This window comes from Myiozetetes cayanensis, unplaced genomic scaffold (assembly GCF_022539395.1).
Source record: "Myiozetetes cayanensis isolate MyiCay16 unplaced genomic scaffold, myiCay2020 scf41, whole genome shotgun sequence".
Classification (NCBI taxonomy): domain Eukaryota; kingdom Metazoa; phylum Chordata; class Aves; order Passeriformes; family Tyrannidae; genus Myiozetetes; species Myiozetetes cayanensis.
This window is the reverse complement of record NW_026087643.1, coordinates 763069-787608: the sequence shown is the minus strand read 5'-3', so window position 1 is coordinate 787608 and position 24540 is coordinate 763069. Positions and strand designations below refer to the sequence as shown.

The 24540-nt window shown below is 62.3% G+C and overlaps 1 protein-coding gene across 1 annotated transcript; it reads left to right on the top strand.

Moving 5' to 3' along the window:
* The first annotated feature begins 3357 nt into the window (after positions 1–3357).
* On the top strand, positions 3358–24423 carry KIRREL1 (kirre like nephrin family adhesion molecule 1). Its single transcript, XM_050330392.1, has 15 exons — positions 3358–3519; positions 18702–18851; positions 19216–19365; positions 19820–19977; positions 20060–20210; positions 20748–20853; positions 20982–21130; positions 21233–21360; positions 21464–21590; positions 21729–21829; positions 21932–22130; positions 22229–22336; positions 22440–22579; positions 22950–23027; positions 23730–24423. Exons 1-15 carry the CDS (start codon positions 3459–3461, stop codon positions 24210–24212), a joined length of 2289 nt encoding a protein of 762 aa, XP_050186349.1. The 5' UTR covers positions 3358–3458; the 3' UTR covers positions 24213–24423.
* Positions 24424–24540: the final 117 nt, after the last annotated feature.

Below are 24540 nucleotides of genomic sequence, written 5' to 3'. Positions count from 1 at the left end.
GATGCCAATCCCGGCTCCGGATCTCCCGATGCCAATCCCGGCTCCGGGGTCTCCTGATGCCAATCCCGGCTCCGGATCTCCCAATGCCCATCCCGGCTCGGGGGTCTCCCGATGCCAATCCCAGCTCCGGATCTCCTGATGCCAATCCTGGCTCTGGGGTCTCCCGATGCCAATCCTGGCTCCGGATGTGCTGATGCCAATCCCAGCTCCATATCTCCCGATGCCAATCCTGGCTCCGGATCTGCTGATGCCCATCCTGGCTCCGGATCTCCCGATGCCAATCCCAGCTCCAGATCTCCCGATGCCAATCCCGGCTCCAGATCTCCCGATGCCCATCCTGGCTCTGGATCTCCCGATGCCCATCCCGGCTCTGGATCTCCTGATGCCAATCCTGGCTCTGGGGTCTCCCGATGCCAATCCTGGCTCCGGGTCTCCCGATGCCCATCCCGGCTCCGGGGTCTCCCGATGCCAATCCTGGCTCTGGATCTCCCGGTGCCCATCCCGGCTCTGAGGCTGGAGGGGTGTTGTGCTTCCCACCCGCTCCACAACATTCCTGGATCCGGATGTTCCCTCCCAGGGTGGTGGGACTGGGAAGGGTCTCTTGTGGATGACTCATGTGGAGTCATCCGGAAGGACGGAATGAGATGCTGGGAAGATGGGCCAAGCACCGGGATAATGGACCTGGCACTGGGATAATGGGCCCAACACCGGGATAAGGGGCCTGGCACTGGGATAATGGGCCTGGCACTGGGATAATGGGCCCAACACCGGGATAAGGGCCTGGCACTGGGATAATGGGCCCAACACTGGGATAATGGGCCCAACACTGGGATAATGGGCCCAACACTGGGATAAGGGACCTGGCACTGGGATAACGGACCCAATTCCAGGATGATGGGCCCAGCACTGGGATAACGGACCCAATTCCAGGATGATGGGCCCGGCACTGGGATAATGGGCCCAACACTGGGATAAGGGACCTGGCACTGGGATAATGGACCCAATTCCAGGATGATGGGCCCGGCACTGGGATAACGGACCCAATTCCAGGATGATGGGCCCGGCACTGGGATAACGGACCCAATTCCAGGATGATGGGCCCGGCACTGGGATAATGGACCCAACACCACAACGATGGACCCAGCACTGGGATAACGGGCACAACACCGGGATTAAAGGGCCCTGATGCCAGGATGATGGATCCAATGCCAGGATTACGGGCCTAACAGCGGGATAATGAGTCTGACGCTGGGATGAGAGGCCCAACACCAGGATAATGAGTCTGTCCCTGGGATGAGGGGCCCAACACCGGGATTACGGGTCTGACTCCGGGATTATGGGCCTGCCACTGGGATAAGGGCCCCGACACGGAGCTGACTGGGCTGTGCTGGCTTTGCCCCCTGCTTTTTTCCCCAGATTTTGGGGGTCCCCACTGCCTCTGCCAACCCCCCTGCAGTGCCAGCCCCAGCTACTCCCGCTCCCGAGCGCGGACACGGCGGCTTTTCCCTCTCCTGCCGTCAGCAAATTCCCGGCTGCCGCCGCCGCCGCTCCTCCCTGACCTCTCTCCGTGCTCCACAAACTCCTTCGGATTTCTCTCCTCCTCAAATTCCTCGCAGCGGGGGCAGATCTGTGGGGCCCTGGAGACCCTGCTGGATCCAGGGAAGAGTTTTGGGATGGATTTGGGAGCCCAGGAATATCATCCCAGCCCGGCTTCCCCCCCTGTGGACGCTTCCCAAGCCCAAACCCATGGGATCAGTTTTAATAAACATCCTTTATTTTCATCTCCCTTTATTGCCATCATCCATCTCGGCTCCTCTTTGGCCAGCGGGAAGCTCCTGGTGCCTCTGAGCTTTGCCAGGGGGAATTTGAGAATCCCTGGATTCCTGGGGGAGGTCCCCCCTGGTGGGGGGGAGGGGGGGAAAGCTGCAGCTGGAGGAAGACTCCGAGGAAGAAGAGGGAACACAAGGGACACTGGGAATGTGCCAACCTGCAACCACTGGAAGAGGGGAGGGAAAAAAACATTTGGAAATCCCCAGGAGAGATTAAAAAATGGGAGGGGGGTGGTGGTGGAAGGAGGGGGTTTAGCAGGCTCTGGAGCTGCTGCTCTCCGACCCCCTTGGCAGAGCTTGGGATGGAGCAGGGCTGGGGCTGAGTCAGGCGCCGCTTCCCGGTTTTTCCATGTTTCCTCTAAATCCCTCCGGGCTAAAAATTCTATTTAAGATTAAAAAAAAAAAAAAAAAAAAAAAAAAAAAAAAGGAGGAGGAGGAGGGGGGGAAAAAAACCCCAAACCAACCTCTGGCAGGGAAGAGCTGGAGGATCACACACACAACACGCATCAACACGCGTGGACAGGCGTGCACACACAACACGTGTGCACAGATGTGAACACACCCCCCAACACGCGTGTTCACACCCCAATATGCATGTACACACCCCAACATACATGTGCACACCCCAACACGCATGGGCACACCCAACATGCATGTGCATACCCCAACACACATGTGCACACCCCAACACGCATGGGCACACCCAACATGCATGGACACACCCCAACATGCATGGACACACCCCAACACGTGTGGGCACACCCCAACATGCATGTACACACCCCAACATGCATGTGCACACCCCAACACGCATGTGCACACTCCAACACACATGTGCACACCCAACATGCATGTGCACACTCCAACATGCATGTGCACACCCCAACACGCATGTGCACACCCCAACACGCGTGTACCCACTCTAACATGCATGTGCACACCCCAACATGCATGTAAACACCTCAACATGCATGTACACACCCCAACATGCATGTACACACCCAACACGCGTGTGCACACCCCAACACGCATGTACACACCCCAACATACATGTACACACCCAACACACATGTGCACACTCCAACACGCATGTACCCACTCTAACACGCATGTGCACACCTCAACACGCGTGGGCACACCCCAACACGCATGTAAACATCCCAACACACATGTAGACACCCCAACACGTATGTCCACCCCCCCACCGCCCCCCACGTGCACACCCCCACCACACACGCGCCCGCACAGCCCCACGCGTGACACGTCCCTCTCTCTCCCCCTCCCTCCCTCTTTCCCTCCGTCCCTCCCTCCCCTCGCACACGGACCCCCTCCCCCGGCACACGCAGAACCCTCACCCCCACCCCTCTCATCCCCCCTCCCCTCCCTCCTCCCACCCCTCCCTCCCCCCGTCCCGCCCCCGCCCGCCCCGCCCCTCCCGCGGCGCACTCGGGGCTCGGCGCGGAGCGGAGCCGGCGGAGCCCGTGGCCCTTCCCGGCCCCAGCCCGGCCCCGGCCCGGCCCGGGCCATGCTCTAGCGCTGCCGGTGCCGGTACCGGGGCGCGGGGCCGAGCGGGGCGGCGACCACCCCCCTCGGGCCCTGCCCGGAGCGCGGCCGGCCCGGGACGGGAGCATGCGGATCCTCCTCCTCCTCCTCCTCTGCCTGCTGACTCTCGCCGGGACCCGCGGGCAAGGTGGGCACCGGGCGTCGGGGCGCTGGGGATGGGGGGCGCGGAGCGGCGGGAGAGGGGATCGGGAAGCGGGAGGAGGCGGGTTCCGAGCATCGGGGCACCGGGGAGCGGGAATCGGGTACCCGGGGAGCGGGGAGAGGGCATCGGGGAGCGGGCGGAGGCAGCGCGGGGCCGCCCGGAGCGCGATTCCCAACTCCTCGGGCAGCGCTCCAGCCCGAGCTCGGCTCGAGCAGCGGAGCCGGTCCCGCCCGTGCCCGCTGGGATGAGCGCGGCTCCGGCCGGGATCGGAGCCGGGAAACCGGAGGGATCGGACCCGGATCGCTCCGCCGTGGGTTTTTGGGAACCCCTTTGCCATCCCGGAGGAGCTCCCGCCCGGCCGCGGTGCCCCCGGGGCTGCTCCTCGTGGTCCCCCCACCCTCCCGCCCCACTCCCGTACCGGGGAGGGGGGTGGTCCTGATGGAATCGGGGCCGGTTCTCCCCACCCCCGGGGCCGATCTGTTCGCCCGCTTCTGGTCCTGTTGGATCCTCCGCTCTGGGGTCAAGGTTTTGTCTTCCCCCCCCCGCCGCCTCCGATCTGGATCCTGGGCCCCCCCATCCCGGTCCCGCGGGGTTCCCGGGTCGGTGAGTCGGGGTGTTGGGGATTTGGGTGGGGGTCGGGGACCGCGGGATCAGAGGGTGCCCAGCAGTGGGGTCTCGGCCCTGGGCACCCCCCGTGGGGGGTGAGGGTGATGGGGGGACCCGGCCTGGCCATGGCGGGAAGGGAGAGGGGGGAGGCTGCCGTCCGTCCGTCCGTCCGTCCATCCATCCGTCAATCCGTCTGTTCGTCTGCGGGGAGTGGAAGGGACATCTCCGGGGGGGAAAATAAAAACAGCCAGGACCCCCCGTTCCCAACGCGGCCATCCCTGAGGATAGGCACCGTGGGGAACGTGGGCCCCCCCTTTTTTCCACCCACACGTTCCCCAGGGCTCCCAGCCGAGGGGAAAGGGGGGCACATCCCGAGCCCCCCCTCCCACGTCCCTGTCTGACCCCCCCCAGTGCCCCCTCGAGGAAACTGAGGCGCGGGGAATCGCTCTGCCAAGGTCACGCGGAGGGAGAGGAGCAGGGTGGGGGTCCAACCCCTCTACCACCCCCCCCATCCTCCTCCCACAGGGCCTCCCCTGCCCCACGCAGCGAGTTTTTGGGGTCTGAGCCCCCCCTCGGCCGGGCATTGCCCCCCGCGCCCAGGCGGCCCCTGCGCGGCCCCCTCCGGCTCCTTCCCAGCCGCAAAATCCAATCTAATTTTTAATTAAGGGGGCGGCGTTGCTAAGATGCCAAGAGGAGGGGAAAAAAAATAAAAAATAGTAAAAAAAAAAATTGAGTGGACCCGGGGGTTTAAAAAGAGCGTGCAAAGCCTCTTAGGGGCCGGGGGTGGGGGGCAGGGCCTGGATCACCCCCAAACCCCACGCTGGGCTGGGGAAGCGCCGGAGGGGAGGCGGGGGCTCCGCTGCCCTCCCAGGAACAAAAGCTGCCGCTCTCCCGCCCCGGTGCCATGTGGATTTGGGCGGCCAGAGGGGCCCAGCCCTTCCTTTCCCTTCCCTCTGCCTGGATGGATCCCTGGGGATGGCAGGGAGGAGGGAGGGAGGGGGGTGACATCCCTGGGTGACAAACCAGTGACCTCCCACCCCACCCCGGTCCATCCCGAGCAGCCCCATCCCACCCAACTCCCACCCTGGAAGTTTCTCTGTGGTCTGGGAAGAGGAGCCTTGCTCCAAAATGAGGCTCTGGGAGGGTTCCTGCTGCTCTTGTTGGGGGGAGGGAGGCAAAATTTGGGGGTCCTTCCCCCCTTAGAAGGGGAGGGGGTGGAATTTTGGGTTCCATTCCCTGCAGAGCCACGGCTGTGCTGGTGGGTCTGGGTGGGGAGGGGGGGGGGATTGGTGCCATTCATGCCCTTGCACACAAAGATGTTGAATGGGTTTCATCACTCTTCATTTCTCACTAAATAATTTTCTGTATCTTATCTAAATGAAAGCCATTATTCTTCTCCCCCGTTTCAATCACTCGCCGTGATTGCGCCTCAAATTGAAATATTTATTCATTTTCTGGGCCATTCTTTTTTCTCTCCGGGGTGGGTTTTTTTTTTAGTTTTTATTTCCCTCCCCCCTTCCCCTTCCCCTTTCCTTTCCAAAGCTGCAAAACTGAAATGGCAGAGAGGTGAGGGGGTGGTCCTGGGGGGGATTTTGTGCTGGTCCCCCCCCCCCATGGTGTGGCTCTGAGACCTGGCAAACTCACTGCGTGTCCCGTGGGAGACGTGGTGGCTGATGGAGCAAGAGGTGGCACCGGGTGGCTCGAGGTCAGGATGGGTCCCTGTGCTGGTGAATTGTTTGGGATGGCTGGGATGGGGCTGGGATGGGGCTGGGATGGAAGGATGTGGCTCCTCGACCCTGAATTTTTGCTGGGGTGGGAGGGACGGTGCTGGTGCTGGGGGGATGGAGCTGGGATGGGACTGGGATGGAGCTGGGATGGAGCTGGGATGGGACTGGGATGGAGGGACGTGGCCCCTTGACCCCAGATTTCGTGCTGGGCTGGGAGGGACGGTGCCAGGGCACCAGGCCACCCTGGCTGGCGCTGATCCAGGATGTTCATGCTCTCTGTGACTCCCAGGGAGGGGGAGGGAGGCAGAGGAAGGTCCTGGTGGTCTCGAGAGATGATGGGAATGGCAGTGGGCACCCGCCCGTCCTCCCTCCGGCAGCATCCGGAGCCGCTTTGGGATGCCCAGATGGGGGTCTGGGATGCCAGGACAGGGTCTGGGATGCCCACAGGGTAATCAAAGCCCCTCGTGGCTCGGGGGGAGGACAGCAGCCCTTCCCTCACCCCTCCCCAGGGCTGGGGGCTGTGCTAGAACCAGGGGGGGGTTCAGCCTCGTGCAGGTTCAGTTCGGGGAGCGCTGGTGCTGCCGGTGGCCCTCGGAACGTGCCCGATCCAGGGGGCTCCCTGGGCTTCCTGCAGGCGCTTGCCCGGGATGACCCCGCGGTGCACGTGGAGCCCTCGCTCTGGAGCTGCTCTCTGGGGTGAATTGATCCATCTCTGGCTCTGTTTTGACTCCATCTCTGGCTTCGCGTCGACCTCGCCGTGGCCGCCGGCGCGGGTGGTGGCTTTGCCTCGTTCCCCGTGTGTGTGTCCCCCCCCCCCCGCCTTGGGCAGGAACCCAACAGCCCCCAGGACCCCCACCCCCGAAAAACCCCTCAGTGGAGGGGGCAGAGCCATTGACAGGTCCCTGCAGCCCCGGAGTCACCCATTTTGGCAGCTGGAATCGGCGCTCGTGGCTTCTGGATGGGGGTCAGAGGGGTTGCCGATGCTTTTCCCTCCTCCAGGGGAGGTTTCATCCCTTTCCCACCCTAGGGATGCCTCTGTTTCTCCATGTGGGAGTGAGGGACACTCAGCAGCCCCATCACAGGGGCTGTGGGGACGGGGTCCAGGAGCTTTTTGGGGCTGACAGGATGGGCCCTGCCGTGGCAGCCACGGTGCCGTGCCGGGACTTGCCCGGGCATCCTGTGCCAGGGCTGAATCACCCCCTGGATGCCAGGGCCTGTTTCTCCCTCAGGAGGCAACCCCCTGGCAGCTTTTCCCTGTTCCCTGTAGGACCTGGAGCCATCCGAGGGCCTCTGGCATCCCAACCACCCGGAGGTGACACCCCAGGATGGTGAGGGCACCTCTCTCCCACCACCCAGGGCTGAGTGGCATTAATCACATTCCCATCCTGAATTAAGTCAGGATTGGTTTAATCCCAGCTTTCCTCCTGGCCTAGATCCTACCTGGATCCTGCTGCCCGGGCTCACCGGGATGCAAACCCATTCCAAGGAGCACAATCCCACGGGGATCCACCACGGCTTCCGTGGGTCCATCCCTCCATCCCAGAGCCACCCCCCTGCCGCGTGGGCAACGCCAGGATTAGAGCTAACTCTCCATAAAGATTCCCCTAATTGCTTGCCTTACCTCAGGTTTTATCATCAAAGCATCCGTTATTCCCTCTCTAGCCTCCTTTTTCTTTTTATTATCTCTTAATTAATCACTCCAGCTTTCACACTTAGCAGATAATTACAGTCTCCTGGGCACACGGCTCATTTTCATAACCTCCTGCTCCCAGCCAGGAGCGGGCACGGCGGGCGCGGGAGGAGGCGGCGAGTGGGAGACGCCGAGGGGACCGTCCCGCGCTTCCCTCGTCCCTCACCCTCCAGAGGGGCGGGTGGGCAGCGCTGGGAACCAGCCCAGGGGCAGAGGAGCCCCCCCAGTATCAACCCAGGGGGTGAGGAGCCCCCCCAGTATCAGCCCACACAGGGAAGAGCCCCCCAGTGCCAGCCCAGGGGGTGAAGAGCCCCTGGGTGCCAACCCATGGACATGATGCTCAGCAAGGAGCAACCAGTGCCAGTCCATGGGCTGAAGAGCCCCCCAGTGCCAGCCTAAGGGGTGAAGAGCCCCCAGTATCAGCCCACAGGGCAAGGAGCCCCCCTGTACCAGCCTAAGGGGTGAAGAGCCCCCAGTATCAGCCCACAGGGGATAAGAGCCCCCAGTGCCAGCCCAGGGGGTGAAGAGCCCCCAGTACCAGCCCAGGGGGGGAAGAGCCCCCAGTGCCATCCCAGGGGTGAAGAGCCCCCCAGTGCCATCCCAGGGGGTGAAGACCCCCCAGTACCAGCCCAGGGGGTGAAGAGCCCACCAGTACCAGCCCAAGGGGTGAAGAGGCCCCCAGTATCAACCCACAGGGGGAGGAGCCCCCCAGTGCCATCCCAAGGGGTGAAGAGCCCCCCAGTGCCATCCCAGGGGTGAAGAGCCCCCCCAGTGCCATCCCAGGGGTGAAGAGCCCCCCAGTGCCATCCCAGGGGGTGAAGAACCCCCCAGTATCAGCCCACAGGGAGGATGCTCCATGGGGAGGATGCTCAGTGAGAAGCCCCCCCAGCACCAGCCCCCAGGGCAGATGCTCAGACAAGAACATTCACCCCCAGCACCAGAAGCCCCCCCAGGTCCCACCCCACGAGTGAAGAGGCCCCCCCCGTGGGAAGCAGCCCAGGGAGGGAGGGGGGGACCCGCTGATCCGAGAGGAGCAGCACGGCCCGGAGCAAAGGGCTGACGGTCTGGGAGAAAAGCCGCGATCCGCCGATTCCAGCCTGGAGTTCTCCGGGATGCATCCAGCGGGGCTGGGAGCTGGAAAAGCAGCTCTCCTTTTCCTTTCTTTTCCATTCTTTTCCTTTCTTTTCCTTTCCTTTCCATCCCCCCTCCATCTCCCGGTGACGCGCCAGGCCCCGGCGCCGCGCGCGTGGATCCCGGCGATGCCGCGCACGCCGAAGGGAAGGGATGGCAGGAAGGGAGGGATTTAAGGAGCGAAAACCCACTTGGGGAAGGGAAAAAGAAGAAGGGGGAGAGATTCTGAGAGAGAGAGAGAGAGAGAGAGAAAGTGAGGCCTTTTTCTGCAAGGGCTGGGACATAAAGGGCTGCCAGCGCTGCCATGGCAACGGGCGGATTATGATCCAAATGGAAATCAAAATAAGGGGTGGGGGGGGAAAAGAGAGAGAGGGAAGGGAAAGAGTGGAGTAAAGGAGGAGGGGGAGGAGGGAAAAACAACTTTTATTTCCAATCGGAGAGCGGTTGTGCGCCTTGGAGGGGTTGCCATAGGAACGGCGAGGAGAAAAAAAAAAAGAAAAAAAAAAGGAAAAAATTAAAAAAAAAAAAAAAAGGAGTCGGGGAAGTGTGCAAGGGGAGGGCACGTGGGTGAGGGTGGGGGGGGGCAGCGAAAGACACCCCCCCCCGCGTGGGTGTGCAAGGGGGGAGGCAGAGGATGCGGTCTCATCCTCGGAGTCTCCCTTGGGGAAAACGCTGAGGGGTTGGGGGGCACTTAAAATTCCCAAAATCCACCTCCCCCCCTGCTGGTGATGGGGGACATCCCGGTGTTGGGAATATCCTGGTGTTGGGAACAGAGTGTGGCCAGCCCGGGACTCTCCTGCTTCGTCCCTTCCCCATTTTGGTGGGGTTTAATCGGAAAAAAAAAAATGGAAAAAAATGCCCTTCCAAGTGGATTTGATTTAAATTACCAGTGGAAAAGGGGATTTCCCACTCTGAGCCCGCTGCCAAATGGGTTTTGGGGGTGGGCAGAGCTCCGTCCTGTGGCCCCCGGGGTGGGCTGGGGGTGCTGCTGGGGAGGGGTCTCAGGGTTGGGGGTGGGGGCTGCGAGAGGCTCCCTGGGAAACTGAGGCACGAAGCACTTCGCTTTCCCCATCAGCACGGATGATCCCGGGCTCTCCACCCCCAAAAAATGTGGGAACAAAGAGAGCAGCCCCAAAGTTAAATCCTTCCCCCACCCCAAAACGCCCCCCAAACCCCTTTACCCCCCCAATTCCACCCCCCCTCCGCCCCTCTGCGGTTAACTGAGGGTTAAGGCTCTGCAGTTTTCTTTCTCTCCCTCGTCTTCCAGAGAGCCTTGGCAGGAAATTCCTCAAATTCCAGGCGTGTGGGATCATTGCTGGGCTCTGACCGCAGGAAAAGGGAGCGGGAGCCAGGGCTGCTCCTCCTGAGCGGGATCCGCCGGCCAGGGAGGGCTCCCGACCCCCAAAACCGAGGTCACCCCACTTGGGGGGGGTCCCTCATGAGCACAGACCCCCACTCTGAGTGGGGGGACCCCCCCTCCCAGCACCCCCAGCCGGTTTTTGGGGTCAAAACTTCGCGGGGGTCTCTTTCCAAAAAGAAGGGGTTGCTGGGTCACCCCCAAAGCCACTTTTTTTTTGGGGGGGGATGACACAGATCATGGGGCAGCCAAAGGTGGGGGACAGCTCTCAGGGGATTCCCACCCCCACACCCACCCCCAGCTCCACGTTTGGGGCGATGGCTGGGGAGGAAGGAGCCAAAATTCCTGCCCTGTTCCGCCTTGGGAAGCGGAGGGGGAAGGGAACACCCAGAAGTCGCCTCCAAACCCAGTTCCTCCTGCATTAAGAGGGCTTGTTTCTTATTAAATCCCATTTTCCAGGGATGGAAATATGGAAACAAGCTGCCAACTCCACTGGAAGTGTGGAATTCTCCTCAGCAATCCTCGCTTTCCTTGGGAAACTGAGGCACAGGGCGGTCCCTGCTCCTTGTCCCTCCATGGACAGCTTATCCAAGCTCGGGATCCACGGGGAAACTGAGGCACGGGCAGTCCCTGATGAGGCAGGGGCCGCTCCTCTCCCTCATCCCTGGGATCACAGAAGGCTGGAATTGGAGCCCTCCCCGTTTCCCCAGCTGCTTGTCCCGGGATTCAGGACCAATAATCCCATTATTAAGCGATGTCTCATTAAGACATCTGTAACGAGGGCGCTCACCAGCAGCTCAGGGGGGAAGGATGCCAGAGCTGTTTCCATATTTTTCCTCTTTTTTTCTTTTTTTTTTCCCCTCCCTTCATTAACGAGTTGGGATTTTTAGTTCCCTTCCCCCTCACTCCCCCTCCCAACTCGCCCTTTTCCCAAAGAAAATCTCCCCTTCCCTCCCCCCCCCACACACACACACAAACAAAAAGTCTTAATTAGACATTGTTCCTAGCAGGGATATTACACAAATTAATTAAACTCGAGCCAATAAACAGCGGCTGCTCCAGAATTCCGACAGCCCAAGGAATGAAGAGGGAATAACGAGGGGGGGGAGAGGCTGTGCCAGCTCCTGCTGGGCAGGGGGGAGGACCCAGACTGGGGAGAGGGGCTCAGATCAGTGTTTTGGGGGGTTCTGGTTGGTGTTTTGGGGGGTTCTGGTTGGTGTTTGGGGGTTCTGGTTGGTGTTTTGGGGGTTCTGGTTGGTGTTTTGGGGGTTCTGGTTGGTATTTTGGAGGAGGGGATGATTCTGAGCTGGGGGTCCCTGGGTGGGATGTGCTGTGTGGGCACGGCTGGGTTGGGGAGGACCCCACCCAGGGTAGTTTTGGGGGAAAGGGGGTGGACAGGAAGAGGGGTGACCCCAGGAATCCCAGGCAGAGCAGCAACATCTGGAGCGCCCCCAACATCTGCAGGCCAGGCCTTTGTTTGGCAGCAAAGGGGGAGGGGGAGGAGGAGCCCCCACCCTGTGCCCCCCTTCAGCCCATTCCTGGTGTCCCACAGCCCCCGTGCCCCCACCCCCATCCCCACTCAGGCCCCACCAGAGCCCTTTGTGTTTCTGCCTCGCTGCCCCCTTTCAGCACAAAAAGGGGCCGCCATTCCACCCGTTTGGGGCATCCCAGAGTCCTTCCCTGGAGTGGGGGATGGTGGGGGAGACACAATGACCCCCCAGACCCCCCTCCCAGCAGCAGAACCACGAGCAGGACCCTCAGACCCCTCTCCAGGGGGGACTTGTTGTGGGACTCCCCCCAAGCCAAGGAGGATGATCCTCCCCCCCTCCCCCTTTGTGTGGCCTTGGGGACATTCCCTGACACCACCGGTGTCCCCAGGGTGGGGGTCCCACCCTCTGTCCCACCCCCTCCCCAAACTTGGGCAGCTCATTTATTTGCTGCTGGTTTATGTTTTATTGGCAAATTTGCAGCGCTGAAAGTCCCGTCGTTATGGGGGGGATTTATATTTATTTATTTATGTATTTATATATTTATATGTTGGGAGTTCTTTTTTAAAAATATTATTATTATTGTTATTGTTATTATTATTATTATTATTATTAGGTGAGGAATATTTAAGGCTCCTCAGGAAGCCAAACTAGAACCCAATTCCAGCCCTGTCAACACCCTGGGTATTTTAAGCCTCTTCCTCACGAGGTTTTAATTGAAAATTGGTTTGGTTTGGGTTTTTTTTTACCCTAACAGCTACCTGGCTGCTCAGGTGGAAAATCTGGGGATGAGATGGGAATGGGAATGTGGCGTTGGAGGGCATGGAAAACATCTTGGGGGGTTCCTCATGGAGGTGACAAGGAGGGAGGAGCTGGGGGGGGTCGGGAACAAGGGGCAGGAGGAGAAGGGAACGGCCTCGAGCTGTGCCAGGGGAGGGTCAGGTTGGGCCACGAGGAGGAATTTGTTGCTGGAAAGGGTGGTGAGGCCTTGGCAGGGGCTGCCCAGGGAGGTTTGGAGTCCCCAGCCCTGGAGGTGCCAGGGAAGGGCCTGGATGTGGCACTGAGTGATGAGGTGGGGATGGGTCACCCGTCCATGGAAGGGATGGACACCCCCGGTCCCAGCGGGCACCAATCCCACATCCCAGTGGGCACCAATCCCACATCCCAGTAGGCACCAATCCCACATCCCAGTGGGCACCAGGATGGAATTCCCAAGTCCCTGTGGACACCCATCCCACATCCCCCTGTCGTGGACACCCCTGTTCCCAATGGGCACCCATCCCACACCCCGGTGCCCCCAGGGTGGCACAGCCAAGGTGACCCCGGCCTGGGCACAGGGATTTTGGGTGGGGTGGGGGTGTCTGTGCCCAGGCAGTGCCCAGAGCAGGGAGAGGGGGTGGAGGAGGAGAGGCAGCGGAGCCGGGGGAGGGGAACCAATCTCCTCCTCATTTGTTTTTATAATTTTGCCTTTTAAAAAATGAAAATAACTGGAGCATCCTTTCCCCGGAGAGCTTCGCTTCCACCGACTCCAGGAGCGGGCAGAGGAGAGGGGGGGGAGTTGTGGAGCAACCCCCACCATCACCACCCCCCCAGGGGGACACCCCAGTGTCCCCAACCCCGGGGGGAAACCATGACGTGGCCGTGGGAAGATCCATGGGTGGGTTTAGGGGGCTCCTGTGCCCCCCCACCCCGAATTTCCCTCTCTGGGGGAGGGTTTGGGGTTAAAACCACCCCGGCCCTGGCACTGCCAGCGGTGACAGTGGCGGTTGGGGACGCTCTGAGGGGCAAAGTGGTGTGTCCAGGCTGGATGAGGCCCCATCCCGGTGCCTCCCGAGGCCGGGCACTGGGAAGGTGCCAGGGATGAGTTGGCATCGGGGGATGGTGGTGAAATACTTTCCGTTGCTGCCGGGACGGGGAGGACCCGGGAGAGGGGCCAGGGAGGAGCGTCTGGGAGGAGCAGGGATGGGGACAGGGACAGGGATGGGGATGGAGACAGGGATAGGGACAGGGATGGGGATGGGGATGGGGATGGGGAACAGGGAATAGGAACAGGTATAGGGACAGGGATAGGGACAGGGATAGGGATAGGGATAGGGATGGGGATGGTGATGGAGATGGGGAACAGGGAACAGGGAATAGGAACAGGTATAGGGACAGGGATAGGGACAGGGATAGGATAGGGATAGGGATGGGGATGGTGATGGAGATGGGGAACAGGGAATAGGGACAGGGATGGGGACAGGGATGGGGACAGGGAACAGGGAATAGGGAGAGGGAACAGGGACAGGGAACAGGGACAGAGAACAGGGAGAGGGATGGGGACAGGGAACAGGGACAGGGATGGGGAACAGGGACAGGAACAGGGATGGGGACAGGGACAGGGACAGGGATGGAGAAAGGGACAGGGATGGGGAACAGGGATAGGGACAGGGATGGGGACAGGGACAGAGAAGAGGGACAGGGATAGGGAACCGGGAACAGGGACAGGGGACAGGGACAGCGATGGGGAGAGGGACAGGGACCGGGACAGGGAACAAGGATGAGGACAGGGACAAGGAACAGGGACAGGGATGGGGACAGGAACAACTGGCCACTGAGGGTACTGGGATGGCAGGGATGGGGACAGGGATGGGGACAACCAGCCTGTGAGGATGCTGGCACGTGGGGACGGGCACAGGGACAAGTGGTGGCCGAGGACGCCGGCACGGCAGGGGCGTGGCTGGTTTCCCCCAGATCGTGGATTCAGGGCTGCGGGATTCAATTAATAAGGAATTAAAGGATGGTAATATTTAATTAATGTCAATGCAAGAGGGATTATAGGAGGGAGATTTTGGTCAAACGGGGTCGATGGCTCCGTGAGATGAGGCCGGGGTTGGGGAAGGGGTGGGACACACACAGGAACTGTGACCCCCCTCAAATGGTGGATCTGCCACCAGGATGGAACCCCGGCACCCAGGACCTCCAGGATGACCATCCCAGTGGTCATGGACTGACTGGATGTCCAGGATGACCATCCCAGTGGTCATGGACTGACTAGACATCCAGGATCACCATCCCAGTGGTCATGGAATGACTGGATGTCCAGGATCACAATTCCAGTGGTCATGGAATGACTGGACATCTAGGATGACCATCCCAGTGGTCATGGAATGACTGGACGTCCAGGATCACCATCCCAGTGGTCATGGACTGACTGGACATCTAGGATGACCATCCCAGTGGTCATGGAATGACTGGACATCCAGGATGACCATCCCAGTGGTCATGGACTGACTGGACGTCCAGGATGACCATCCCAGTGGTCATGGACTGACTGGACATCCAGGATGACCATCCCAGTGGTCATGGACTGACTGGACGTCCAGGATCACCATTCCAGTGGTCATGGACTGACTGGATGTCCAGGATCACCATCCCAGTGGTCATGGACTGACTGGATGTCCAGGATCACCATTCCAGTGGTCATGGACTGACTGGATGTCCAGGATCACCATTCCAGTGGTCATGGACTGACTGGATGTCCAGGATCACCATCCCAGTGGTCAAGGAATGACTGGTCAGGGTGCCCTGGCCTGGCTGATCACCAGGTGGTGATCAAAGGTCGGACTAGATGGACTTGGAGGTCTTTCCCAACCCCATCAATCCCGTGATCCCAACCCTCCTTCCGGAGCTGCTCCGGCTTTTCCACCTGCCGTCCGTCCCTGTTAGAGTTTACAAAGCCGAGGGGGGAAAGAGGAGAGAACAGAACAGGAGAGGGCACTGAGTGACTCCCAGCAGGATCCTCCTGCCCAGCTCCCTCCCGAGCTGCCGGCTCTGCCCGTTCCCGGCCGGCGCTGTCACCGCGGGTTGCGGCGGAAAAGGAGGATCGTAAATTGTTGATGATGGCAAGAGGGACCTTCCCCGGGAAACATCAGGCTGGGAGAGGCAGCGGTGCCGTGCTGGTGCGTCCCTGGTGATCTGGGGAGGGGGGGTAAAAGGGGGTTGGCACCGCAGGGGGTGGTCGGAGCATCCCGAATTTACAACTCCTCATCCCAACTGTGCTGCCGGCCCTGAGGGAGCCCAGGACCCCCCAGGGGTGGCCACACTGGGGACACTCATTGTCCTCATGCCCCCCCCCCACCCCAAAGCCCAGGCCAGGGTTTGAGCTGAAAGCCCCGAATCACCAGGGCTCCCAAAAATAGCAGGAGCAAGGGGAGGGAGGAGGGGGGGGTGGATGTGCCAGGGCTCATCATGTCTCGGCGCCGGCACATCCCGCCGGCGACAACCACGGCTCGGCACCGCCAACAGCCGGCAGGATGGGACCCTCAGCACCGCCCCTGCCTCAGTTTACCCCTCCCTGGAGCCACCAACAGCCCCACGAGGTTATTCCATGAGGTTTCTCCACGGGGTTATCCCACGAGGTTGTTATTCCACGGGGTTATCCCACGAGGTGGTTATTCCATGGGGTTATTCCACGAGGTTATTCCGGGGCTGCAGCGGGTGATGAGTGACCCCCCCTACCCCGGGGGGGTGGTGACAGTGCTGGGGACAGCGACAGCGCCGTGCCCTGTCTGCAGGACCCGTCCCCTGCCTCATCCTGCCCTTCTCTGCCGTCTTTCCGCTCCGCCGGGCAGGGCCCCAAGGAAGCCAAATCCTCTTTTCTCTCCCCGCGGAATAAAACCAGCAGAGAGAGAGAGTATTTTTGATTTATTTTATTTTATTTTCCCCCTTCCCTCCCTGCCTTATATCTCCCCCCCCCTCCTCATATAAATAGAAACTTGGGAAGAGGGTGGGGGGAAAGGCTCAAATTTAAAAGCGACAAGAAGAGGAAGGGGAGGAGGGAAGAGATAAAATAATAATAAAAAAAATAAAAAAGAAGGGGGGAAGAAAAAAAAAACCTCCAGCGAGGAGAGATTTGGCTCCATCTGAAAGCTGTCAGTGTGAATAAAAAGCTTTTTCTTTGAACCCGGAGTTTAATAGCGAGAGGAGAGGGAGGGGCCGCGGCTCCGGCCCCGGGGCTTAATCAGCCCCGTGCTGGATAAATACAGGGAGACAGCCCGGCAAGGGGCTCCTGGCACGAGGGGGGCACAGGGGGGGCCACGCCGAGACATGGGAAGCCCTGCAGGCCATGGTTGTGCCCTGGAACATGGAGCATCCTGTGTGCTCCCTGGAACATGGAGCATCCCTTGGGCACATGTGTGTGTTCACTGGAACATGGAACATCCCACAGGCACATCCATGTTCTCATGCACATGTGTGTGTTCCCTGGGACATCCCACGGGCACAGGCGTGTTCTCATGCTCCAGGCACGTGTTCCCACGCACACGTGTGTGCATCCACTCTCGGAGCCCACTGTGCCCAAAGAGGGGCCACGGCATCGAAGGAGGGGGGCACAGCGGTGAGGGAGCAGTGGTGACAAGGGGGACACGGTGACACCGCGAGGAAGGGGGGGCGGGGTGGCTTCCTCCCCGCCCTGGGGACGCTCCGCTCCGCCGTCGTCACCTCCACGCGGTGTCGGAGGAGGGGGGTGGCCCCCGCGACACGAAAATCCTTTCAGCGCTCGCTGGAAGCGCCGCTCGGCGCTGCCTCCCCCGCACCCGGCGCGGCCCCGCCAGACTAAACAGCCCTTTTTGCCCGGCAGGACGGGCACTGCGGGGGGCACATCGTGACAAACACCCCCCATCCCGATGGTTTGGGGCGCTCCCGAAGCCTCTGGAGCAGAGGAGGGGAAGGGAGGGAGGTGGTTGTTGTGTCACCTCCAAACAACCTCCCTGGGGAAGGGGCGGGATTGGCACCCACCAGGAGACCCCCACCCACCCACCCACCCACCCAGGGGGGTGTTTTGGTGGCTGGGGAGATGGGCTGGGTACCACGGGCATCCTCGCCCTCCTCCTGCCCTTCCCGCTGCCCCCGGGGAAGCTCCAGATGAAACAGCCGGGAACGAACGGCCGGGATGGAGTTTGGGGAGGGCAGGGGGAGCATCCCTGGGAACGCTGGCAGAGCAGCCAGAGCGGTGGGTGGCTGGTTGGCACCTCGATCTGCCCAAAATATCCATGCTGTGGGCCATCCCAGCCTGGTGCTGTGCCAGCCCGGTGTCATCCCCGTGCCCGCCGGGCAGCCAAGAGGCTGCGGGTCCCCCCCGCTTCCCGTCTCTCCCTGCTCCTCCTCCCACCTGTCTCGCCCCCCCCCTCCACCCCTTTCCCTGCTCTGATCTTCCCTCCCACCTCCCTCTCTCCCGGCACCTTCCTCTTTGATCTCCTGCTCTGCTTTTTATTTCCCCCCCCCTTCCTTCACCCCCCCTATTCCTGCTCCATCCCTCCGCTCCATCCCCCGCCTCTGGATCGCTCCTTGCCTTTATCTTCCTCCTTCCCTGGATCCCTGCTCGGTTTTCCCTCCCTCTCCAGGGTGGGGGGACACAAGGCTGGCAGGCATGGGTTAGGGAGGGGGGGAGTGGCACAGGGTCACCCCCGGGTGGCCTGGGGGGCTGTGACTGTCCCCAAATCAAGGGGAGCACGAGGCCTCTTTGTCCTGCTGGGGTGCCCCATCCCAGGGATCCAGGGATGTGCTATCCCAAAGATCCCTGGGTGCCCCATCCCAGGGATGCTGAGGCTCCTGGGGGTCCCAGGGATCCTGGGAATGCCATTCCATGCCCGTGCCAGGCCCGTGCAGGCCAGGCAGGCAGAGGCTGTGTGGGGACTCGGCAGCTCCGTTATCCGCAGCTCGCTCATCCCCAAAAGGGATTTGTGCCTCCCTCCCTCCCTCCCTCCCTTCCCGCTCCACGGCACAAACCGTTAGAATATTCCAGAAAAAAAATAAATAAATAATTTAAAAAAAGGGCTTTCAGCTGAGAGAAGCAGCTCCTCCGAGGCCATACCCCTCTCCCAGTGCCCTTCCCGGGGGTCTGTGCCCATCCCCATTCCCTGCCCTGGGGACGTCACTGTGTCAGGCACAGCCACGTCCCTCCCTCCCGCCCCGTCCGGGTCGATCCCCGCTGGCCGCGTGATGGGACACGCAGGGATCGATCCCCGCGGCCACCGCTCGGGCTCGGGGGCTCATCCGGCCCGGTTTGGGGGTCCCACACCCGCAGGAGCCCCTCAGGAGCTCCTGAGGGAGCAGGGGGATGATGGAGCAGGGAATGCCGGCGTGCTGGGCGCCCCAAGCCCTGGCTGATCGTGGTGCTGTGCCCGCAGCGACGCAGACGAGGTTCGTGGAGGAGCCCGAGGACCAGACGGTGGTGGCCGGGCAGAGGATCGTCCTCTCCTGCGTCGTCCTCAACTACTCCGGCATCGTGCAATGGACCAAGGACGGCCTGGCCCTGGGAATGGGGCAGGGGCTCAAAGGTACCGCTCTCTGGGAATGCCGGGAATGGCTGGGAATGCCGGGAATGTCACCACGTGGGGCGGGGATGTCACCTCCGCAATGGGACGGGGGATGTCACATGGGGCAGGGGGGTGTCACCACGAGGGGCAGAGGTTTCCCTCCACCCAGCATTCCTGGCTGCTTTAGGATGGTGATCCATGTCAGGCGAGCACCTGGATCCCTGTGGGCACCGGGCACCATCAGGGCCCCCTGGCACTGCCCGTACCATCCCCAGAGGGGCAGGGACTGCTTCCCTTCCACCCCTCCCCTCCCTCTGGGGAATTGGGGTGTGTCCCCCCCCTCTCCTCCTCCATGTGTGTGTGACCCCCTGTGCCACCCCCACAGCCTGGCCCCGGTACCGCATCGTGGGCACGGCGGACTCGGGGCAGTACAACCTGGAGATCAGCGACGCCGAGCTCTCCGATGACGCCGTCTACGAGTGCCAGGCCACCGAGGCCGCGCTGCGCTCGCGCCGGGCCAGGCTCACCGTGCTCAGTAAGGACACGCCCCTGTGCCCCCCGGGGCATCCTGTGTCCCCTCACCATCCCCTGTGTCCCCTCACCATCCCCTGTGTCCCCTCACTGCACCCTGTGTCCCCTCACTGCACCCTATGTCACCTGGGGCACCGCCTGTGACCCCTACCAGCGTTTGGACAACGCTCTTGGGGACAGGGTGGGATTTTTGGGGTGTCCTGTGCTGGACTGGATGGTCCCACTCAGGAATTCAGTGGTTCTTCAAGCCAGGAATGAGGCTTTAGCTCTGGATCAACAAGAGGATTAATCCTCAGCTCCACTGGCGATCCCAACTCTGCCCCCTCGTCCCCCTCCCTCCATCACAGAGCACCATCAATTTTCCAGCGTCAGGCAGGGGTGGGGCGGGATCTGCCCGTCCCCCCGGGGCGGTGGGCAGGGATCCAGCGCCCACCCGGTGTCCCCTGTCCCCTCTGCAGTCCCCCCCGAGGACCCCACGATCGACGGAGCCCCCGAGATCCTGCTGAGGGCGGGGACCCCCTACAACCTGACGTGCCGGGCCCGGAGCGCCAAACCCGCCGCCACCATCGTCTGGTTCCGGGACGGGCTCCAGCAGGATGGAGCCGTCACCACCACGGTATGGGGACACCTCCTGGGCTGGTGCCACCCCCCTGAGTGTCCCCAGGGCCGGCAGCAACCGCCCTCTCTCCCACACTCAGGAGGTGTTGGCTGATGGGAAGAGGGAGACGACCACCAGCCTGCTGGCCATCAACCCCACCGACCTGGACATCGGGAGGGTCTTCTCCTGCCGCAGCTCCAACGAGGCCGTCCCGGCGGGCAAGGAGACCTTCGTCAAGCTCAACGTTCACCGTGAGCCGGGGCGGGGCTGGAAGGGGAGGGAGGGAGACACGCAGGGAGGTTTTTGGGGTGTCCGGGTTGGGGGAGGATGTGCCCGCTTTTTGGGGGGGTGGGATTTGCGGGGTCCCAGCTGAGGAGGAGGCTGGTGGTGAAGGACGACCTCCGGTGGTGAATGGGGAGCTCTGGTGGTGAACGCCGAGCTCCGGTGGTGAACACTGACCTCCGGTGGTGAATGTGGAGCTCTGGTGGTGAATGTGGAGCTCCGGTGGTGAACACCGACCTCCAGTGGCTGCTGTGGGAAGGCTCAACCCCACTGAAGCACCCACGCAGAAAGGGATGCAGAGAGGGCCAGGCAAGGGGTGGGGGTACCCAGGCCCAGGGATGGTCTGGAAAGTCACTGGGAAGGGATTTGGGGGTGCCCACCACGAGCACCCAGCAGGGACTTGGCTGGGTGCCCCCAGAACGGATCACCAGCGCTTTGGGCACCTCCCTTTGTCCCCCCCCGTGCCCCCCCTGAGCCTGTGACGACTCCGTCCTCCCTCCCCACAGATCCCCCGACCGTCACCCTGTCCATCCAGCCCCAGACGGTGCAGGAGGGCGAGAGGGTCGTGTTCACCTGCCTGGCCACCGCCAACCCCGAGATCAAAGGCTACAGGTGAGGGGGGTCCCCCCCACCAGCCCCTGGAGGTCCCGGTGGGACCCTGCGGGTCGTGGATCTGCCAGGAGGCAGGAAGGGGTCGAACAGGGCCCCTGAACGTGCCCGTCCTTGGCTCTGTGCCCCAGGTGGGCCAAGGGGGGGGTGATCATCGAGGAGGCCAAGGAGAACAGGTACGACACGCAGGTGGACTACACCTTCTTCACGGAGCCCGTGTCCTGCGAGGTGCACAACGACATCGGCAGCACCAACGTCAGCACGCTGGTGGACGTGCACTGTGAGTGGGGTGGGGCGGCCAAAATCCCCAAAATCCACAAGCACACACATGTGTGTGTGTCCCCCCACACTGGGCTCTGCCCCTCACTTTCTCCCCCTCCAGTCGCCCCCCGCATCGTGGTGGACCCCAAACCCACGGTCACGGACATCGGCTCCGACGTGACACTGACGTGCGTGTGGTCGGGCAACCCGCCCCTGACCCTCACCTGGACCAAGAAGGAGTCCAACATGGTAGGGCCTGACAAGCTGAGCCGCTGGGGGGTGGTCCATGGGGCCCCCCCCCTGTGAACCCTCCCTCCTGATGCACCCCACCACCACCACCACTTGCACCCAGGTCCTGAGCAACAGCAACCAGCTGTACCTGAAGTCCGTCACCCAGGCGGACGCAGGGCAGTACATCTGCAAAGCCATCGTGCCCCGCATCGGGGTGGGCGAGAGGGAGGTCACGCTCTTCGTCAACGGTGAGTGACCCCCCCCTTCCCCCCAAAAACCAGGAAACACCCCCCCCATACCTTGTGCCCCTCCAAAAAACACACTTCAGGGGCAAAGCAAGGATTCTGTTGGGGACATTCACCGAGTTTGCCCCCCACCCTTTCAAGGCCCCCCCATCATCTCGAGCGAGGCGGTGCAGTACGCCGTGCGCGGTGACCGCGGCAAGGTGGAGTGTTTCATCGGCAGCACCCCGCCCCCCGACCGCATCGTGAGTGCCACCAGATGGGTTTGGGGGGGGTTCCTCGGGGTGGTGCTGAGCTCCAGCTGCTCACCCAGCCCTCCACCCCTTTCCTCTGTGCCACCCTGCCAGGCATGGGCGTGGAAGGAGAACATCCTGGAGGCGGGGACGCTGGAGAGGTACACGGTGGAGAGGACGAACACGGGCAGCGGGGTCCTGTCCACCCTCACCATCAACAACGTCATGGACGCCGACTTCCAGACCCGCTACAACTGCACGGCCTGGAACAGCTTCGGGCCGGGCACCGCCATCATCCAGCTGGAGGAGAAAGGTTGGGGACCACCTTGGGGTGCTGGAGGGCCCCGAGTTTGCCTGGTGAGGCCTGGCAGTGCCCCCATGCCCCCAGGTGACGCCCCCCGTCTCCCACAGAGGTCCTGCCCGTGGGCATCATCGCCGGCGCCACCATCGGCGCCAGCATCCTCCTCGTCACCTTCCTCGTGGCGCTCACCTGCTTCCTCTACCGGCGCCGCAAAGGAAGTGAGTGGGGAGGACAGGGGGGTCCTGGGGGGGGGTCCCCAACCACCCCACAGCCCACCAGGGGTGCCACCCATGCCCCGGTGCCACGTGCCGTGTCCCCCAGGCCGCAAGGACGTGACCCTGCGCAAGTTGGACATCAAGGTGGAGACGGTGAACCGGGAGCCGCTGACGCTGCACGCGGACCGGGAGGAGGACACGGCCAGCGTGTCCACGGCCACCCGGGTCATGAAGGCCATCTACTCGGTGAGGGACGACCCCACGGGGCCCTGGTGGGGCGAGCTCTGCCCCTCCTGGCTGCGCCTTCCGAGCTGAAGGAGCCGACAAGGACTCCTGGCAGGAGCTTGGAGCGATGGGACAAAAGGGGGGATGGACTCAAACTAAAGGAGAGGAGGGTTAGGTGGGATTTTAGGAGGAAGTGAGGGTGGGGTGGGGAGCTGTGGCTGCCCCTGGGTCCCTGGAAGCGCCCAAGGCCAGGCTGGACGGGGCTTGGAGCAACCTGGGCTAGTGGAAGGTGTCACTGCCCGTGGTAGGGGGTGGAATGGGGTGATCTTTGAGGTCCTTCTGACCCAACCCCTTCCATGACTCGGTGATTCTCTCCCCACCTCTCCCGCAGTCGTTCAAGGACGACGTGGACTTGAAGCAGGACCTTCGCTGCGACACCATCGACACCCGCGAGGAGTACGAGCTCAAGGTCCGGGGGGGCTGCTGGGCTCATGGGGGGCAGAGGAGGGGCAGGTCCCACTCCTGTCCCTGACTGTGGGGAGGAGAAGGGTCACTTGGTCTGCTAGAGCAGCCCAGGAGCGTTGGGATGATCCTCTGGGGCACAGGGTGGGATTGTTGGGGTGCCCATGCAGGGCCAGGGATTGGGTGGGTGATCCTTGCGAGTCCCTTCCAGCTCAACATTTTCCATGGTTCTGGGAGATGCAGTTCCCACTTTAACATTGCTTCCCAGGCATCCCCACTCAGTCCCACCAAGTCCATCCATGGACTCAATCCCACCAAGTCCATCCATGGACTCAATCCCACCAAGCCCACCAATGGTCTGGGTGATCCCCTTCCAGTCAGGATATTCCACGATTATCCCACGAGACGCCACTCCCAGGCCTTCCCACTCAATCCCACCAAGTCCATCCATGGACTCAATCCCACCAAGCCCACCAATGGTCCGGGTGATCCCCTTCCAGTCAGGATATTCCACGATTATCCCACGAGACGCTGCTCCCAGGCATCCCACTCTCCCCAGGCCTCCCCACTCAATCCCACCAAGTCCACCCATGGACTCAATCCCACCAAGCCCACCAACCTTCCAGTTGAACCCCGTGGGTCCTCCCCACCACCACGAGCTCCCCTTGATGCTCACACCCCACCCACCACCACCTCTCCCCCCTGGCAGGACCCCACCAACGGCTACTACAACGTCCGCGCCCACGAGGACCGCCCGTCGTCGCGCTCCGTCCTCTACGCCGACTACCGCAACCCCGGCCCCTCCCGCTACGACACCCGCCCCCCTTCCCGCCTGTCCCACTCCAGCGGCTACGCCCAGCTCAGCACCTACGCCCGGGGCGGCCCCGCCGCCGACTACGGCTCCTCCGAGCCCCCCCCGGCGCCCGGCGCCGCTCCCGGCACGGCGGGCGGCGAGACGGCGAGCCAGCTGTCCTACGAGAACTACGGTGCCGGCCACGCCGCCTTCCCGGCGGGGCCCGGCTACGCCACGTACCGCCTGGGCTACCCCGGCAACCCGCCGGGCCTGGAGAGGGGGCCCTACGACGCCTACGACCCCATGGGCAAGTTCGCCAGCGCCACGCGCTTCTCCTACACCTCCCAGCACTCGGACTACGGGCAGCGCTTCCAGCAGCGGATGCAGACGCACGTTTAGGGCGGGTAGAGGGGGGAAGGAGGGGGGGGCCTACAGGTACCTCAACGACTGTCCCCTGATATTCAGGGGCTCATCCCGACCCCTCGTGCCCGGGTTTCTACCCCCCCACCCCTCCCCGAGTGTCTTTGAGCTTCCACTCATTCCGTTCTTTCTTTTCGGTACCTTCCCCGGAGGAGGGAGAGGGTTTGGGGAGGGGAGGGGGATGAGGGGGATGGGGAGTTTCCTGCCCGTTGTGCCCCCACCCCATCCCCACATCCCCATTGTTTTCCAGCCCCCTCCCCCTCCCAAGAGCTCCGCAGGGCCGGATCCTTCTCCCCAGCACCCAGAG

What these genes read in the sequence shown, in the direction of transcription:
- KIRREL1 (XM_050330392.1), top strand. Translation starts at nt 3,459, where the DNA reads ATGCGGATCCTCCTCCTCCTCCTCCTCTGCCTGCTGACTCTCGCCGGG. An exon ending in ATGGAGCCGTCACCACCACG is followed by an intron (nt 19,978 to 20,059) that starts GTATGGGGACAC and finishes TCCCACACTCAG; the next exon opens with GAGGTGTTGGCTGATGGGAA. An exon ending in CCCCGCCCCCCGACCGCATC is followed by an intron (nt 21,830 to 21,931) that starts GTGAGTGCCACC and finishes CCACCCTGCCAG; the next exon opens with GCATGGGCGTGGAAGGAGAA.